The sequence below is a fragment of the Gekko japonicus genome, unplaced genomic scaffold (assembly GCF_001447785.1).
Source record: "Gekko japonicus isolate JY-2015 unplaced genomic scaffold, Gekko_japonicus_V1.1 scaffold7023, whole genome shotgun sequence".
Lineage (NCBI taxonomy): Eukaryota > Metazoa > Chordata > Lepidosauria > Squamata > Gekkonidae > Gekko > Gekko japonicus.
This window is the reverse complement of record NW_015169997.1, coordinates 14,516-19,008: the sequence shown is the minus strand read 5'-3', so window position 1 is coordinate 19,008 and position 4,493 is coordinate 14,516. Positions and strand designations below refer to the sequence as shown.

Sequence of the window (4,493 nt, the reverse complement as noted above, 5' to 3'; positions counted from 1 at the left end):
GTATTACAGCAGCTTCTGCTTTTGTTGCCTCCCTAATTTCCCTCTCCATTTTGAGATCACCTTAAAATTTTGGTCAGATGGGCAAAACTACACTCCACTCTTAGCTAACTCTTAAGGCCCAGAATCCCCATCCACAGTGATTCTCTGATGGAGTTTCTTCCCCAGAAATTTTCTAGCTTACTTGACCTTAAGCCCTCTTTGATATACAAAGCAACACCACCACCAATATGTCCTTCCCTGTCCTTACAGTAGAGCTGTTATCTACATCCCACTAATTTTCTGCATCCCACCAGGTTCCTGAAAGACCCACCTCATCTAAATCGTTATTTAGCACCAAGCACACCAGCTCCATCATCTTGACTCAGAGGCTTCTAGTCCTGGGCCTACAGACACCTTCTCCAAGGGTCTCCACCTCCCGCAACCCACTGGTCTTCTCACATGGCCCTCCTTTTCCACCCTGTTCTCATTCTCAAGTTGTAGCCCAGCCCCATCAATAATAAGCTGAATGGCTGCCACAAAATGGCTGCCCTAGGAGGCAAAGTCAGCCACAAAATGGCTGCTGGAGCTTACCTTCAGTCCCACAGTCCCACAGTGAAGATCCTAGTGCTTTGGTGGCAGCTGCTGACAAAGCGACCCTTTTCAAAATCTGCACAGCCAATCAAAAGCATTTACAGGGAAAGCCCCACTTTGACCCACCTACTTTCCCAAGGCACTTGGCGGGCACCAGAAAATGTGTCGACAGATACCATGGAACCAACAGATACCATGTTTGGGAACCCTGCTCTAGAACAAGCCAGACTGTTGATGTTCATCTGGGCTATACAACAGACAATAACTATGACAATCCTATTTGATATGCAAACAGCCAGAGACAGAGTTTACTGTTATGATTATCCAGTTCTACAGACAAGATTCATAACTGAGTTAGCACACAGGCAATCTACAGGGATGACACTTTATAATGTAGGGGGTCAGGTCCGGGTTCTTGCAAGGAAGGACTCGTTCTGTTGAAGATTCTCTTGTCTGAAAGCATAGGTCTGTTGTAGTACTTTCTAGAATGTAAGAGAAGCACCTGCTGGCACTAAAGTACATACTTGCAGAGGTATGGACGCGCTTCTTTGCAATGCACATCATTCCAACTAACATATCCTAGAACGGAAAAGAGAAACAGGATGTGGGATGCTTCTTCCTGTACTCTAGGAAAGATTGGTAGTGTCAGAGGGCAACGTATCCTGCAGTTATAGAGTGTAAAAATGCATTTCCCTCAGAACTGTCCTGTATTCAACACAGCTTGCCTTTCAGAGAGATTGGAAATTGAACTATTTAAGGCAGGGGTGTCAAACATGCGGCCCGGTGGCCGGATCAGGCCCCCAGAGGGCTTCTCTCAGGCCCGCAGTGGAACTGGCTGTCTTCTGCTGCTTCTTCCAGTTCTGCTGCTGCTGCTGCTGCTGCATCATCGTAGGTTTGCAGCTTACAGGTAGCACACCAGAACAGCCTACTCGGGATTGCAACAGCACAGACATTTTGATGCAATAATTCAGAGCAAGAGGTGTCAAGTTATCAGACACTGATAAATGAACAAAATATTGCAAGGGTGCTGATGTTTTAAGCACGTTTTTTATTTTAAGTAAAAAAAACCCCTTTGTGTCTGTGTCCTTTATAAAGTCTATACCTCCGGTACCTGGCATTACATTTTATGACACACCCGGCCCGGCCCGGCCCGGCAAGGTCTGTCAGATCCGGCCCTCATAACAAATGAGTTCAACACCCCTGATTGAAGGGACTGAAGAAGAAGAAGAAGAAGAGATTGGATTTATACCCCGCCCTTCACTTGGAGTCTCAGAGCGGCTTACAAACTCCTTTCCCTTCCCCTCCCCACAACAGACACCCTGTGAGGTGGGGAGGGGGGCTGAGAGAACTCTGATGCAAACTGCTCTTTCAGGAACAGCTGTGCCAGAGCTTGTGACTGACCCAAGGTCATCCAGCCAGGTGCAAGTGGAGGAGTGGGGAAATCAAACCTGGTTCTCCCAGATTAGAGTCCGTGCACTTAACCACGACACCAAACAAACTGAATGCTTGTTATGGGCTCTCTCTTCTCAAGACTATGCATCTATTGACTTCATTTGTACTCCCACCTTCCTCCCCAATGGGGGCCCAAAGTGGTTTACATCCTTCTCCCCTCTTCCATTTTATCCTCACAAGTACTGACATTCAGACTTGCTTCTGCCCTCAGTATTCTTTCGGCAGATTCAGATGCCATCTCCTATACCCCTTCTGACTTAGGCCTTAGAAGGACTGTTTGATTGATTGGTTGTTTCCGTATGTGTCGTGCAGCCAGGAGATCCTATGATCATCTGGCAGCCAGAAGTTTCAGCTCTCTAGTGTTATCCAGGGTGCACCACAAGGAGGCGAGCTAGAATTGCACCCAATGTGACCGAGTTCTTTGTACTCTCCCCAGCTGAATTTGAGTGGACTGAAAATTTAGATAGATAGGGGTCATTTCCTGCAGGAGCGCACAGGAGCGGAGTTCCTGCAGTAAGGAGCCCAGGGGGCGGGCACATGCAACAAGCCCCACCCCCTGCTCCCAGCAGCCCTCAGTCGGGCCACAAGGAGCAAGAGGTAGCCAGGTAAGTTGCAGAGCCCCCCCCCCGGCCCACCTTCAGGTACATAAGAACATAAGAGACGCCAATGTTGGATCAGGCCACAGGCCCATCCAGTCCAACACTCTGTGTCACACAGTGGCCAGAAATACCAGGTGCCATCAGGAGGTCCAGCAGTGGGGCCAGGACACTAGAAGCCCCCTCCCACTGTTGACCCCCCCCAAGCACCAAGAAGACAGAGCATCACTTGCCCCAGAGTCCTTCAGGTACAAGCTCTCTGTCCTCTGTGAGGGCAGATCTACACGTCCCTCCCCCCAATAGCTAGCAATCCAAAAGTGGAGCCTGAGCGGTGAGTGTTACCTTCTGACACACTTCCAGTGATGTCAGGGGGTGTGGCATATGCAAATAAGTTATGCTAATAAGTTATGCTAATGAGCTCTTTCACCTCTTTTTCTACGAAATGACCCCTGGATATTAGTATTTAGGGGGATTGCCCAATCGGTCTGCATAACCGCTTTATCTACTTGGTTACTTATTGTGTATTATTATATGCTTCTTGTGTGTAACTCTGCTGTATGATAAATAATAAAAAATAATCATATTCTCACAACAATCCTGCGAGGTAGGTTAGGCTAAGGGAATGTGACTGGCCCAAAGTCCTCCAGTGGCCCTCCATGAAAGAGCAGGGATTTGAAACTGAGTCTCCGGATCCTAGTCTGACACTCTAACCACTCTCCATGGTGGCTCTCTAGCCATATATTCTGCTGTTTTTAGGGAGAATGTTGTCATGATACTGTTGGAAATCTGTGAGTTGCAAGGTCTAAGTGTCAGTCATTACAGGGTTAATCTGTTTACCATGTGTGCTGTTGTTTAGCCTGACCTGGAAAGAAACCTGGCACAGAGCCAATGCAAACAAAGCCCTTGAAACTGAAGTCTGTTCACTAGCATTGATTGGTTAATGTATTCAGGTGATTTCCTTCTAGGGGTCAAGAAGAAGACTCTCCATTGCTGTAGACCGTGTGGTCAGTCTGTTCTGATGTGTAAAGATGTAGCCTTAGGTGACTCTGTTATTTTGCAGATTTCCCTGTGTACCCTTCCCTTAGAAATAAAGATTTTTACATAGGGACTCTCCAGTGAAGCAAAGATCCATTGCAAACTCTGAATATCTAAGTATTTTTGCCTATTTTCCAACATATACTACTTTGATTATGATTTATTGAGGATTTAAAGGTTGTTACCCTCCATGGGTTCCAGGTGTGCCGGGGGAAAGGTTTGGCATAAAAATAGTTTAAATTAAAAAAACCAAAAAAACAAAAAACATTGGGGCCAGATAGGAGCCCTTCCTTTTTGCCAGACGGCTCCTTCCAATGCACTTAGAACACTGGACGTGCATCTGGGACCTTGCTTAAGAATATAAGAACATAAGAGAGAAGCCAATGTTGGATCAGGCCAAAGGCCCATCCCGTCCAACACTCTGTGTCACACAGTAGCCAAAAACACCAGGAGCCTTCAGGAGGTCCTGCAGTGGGGCCAGGACACTAGAAGCCCTCCCACTGTTGCCCCCCCCCGGCACCAAGAACACAGAGCATCACCTGCTCTAGACGTAAGAACATAAGAGAAGCCATGTTGGATCAGGCCACAATACAGGCCTTTCTCACAATACAAGAACTCGTGGGCATTCCATGAAATTGCTGAGCGGTTGGGTTAGAACGGATAAAAGGAAGTACTTCTTCACCCAAAGAGTGATTAACACATGGAATTCACTGCCACAGAAGGTGGTGGCGGCTACAAGCATGGACGGCTTCAAAAGGGAATTAGATAAGCATATGGACCAGAGGTCCATCAGTGGCTATTAGCCACAAGGTATAGATAGGGGCTCTGGGGCAAGGGATG

The 4,493-nt window shown here is 47.3% G+C and overlaps 1 protein-coding gene across 1 annotated transcript in view; it reads right to left on the bottom strand.

Moving 5' to 3' along the window:
* Positions 1-1,094: 1,094 nt before the first annotated feature.
* LOC107115813 (C-type lectin BfL-2-like) overlaps positions 1,095-4,493 on the bottom strand; it is a gene marked incomplete at both ends in the record, with an annotated part of 11,854 nt that continues 8,455 nt past the window's right edge. Inside the window, one exon of the mRNA XM_015417573.1 lies at positions 1,095-1,149. Within this exon, the coding sequence (XP_015273059.1) occupies positions 1,095-1,149 (55 nt within the window). The remainder of the gene's footprint in view (positions 1,150-4,493) is intronic.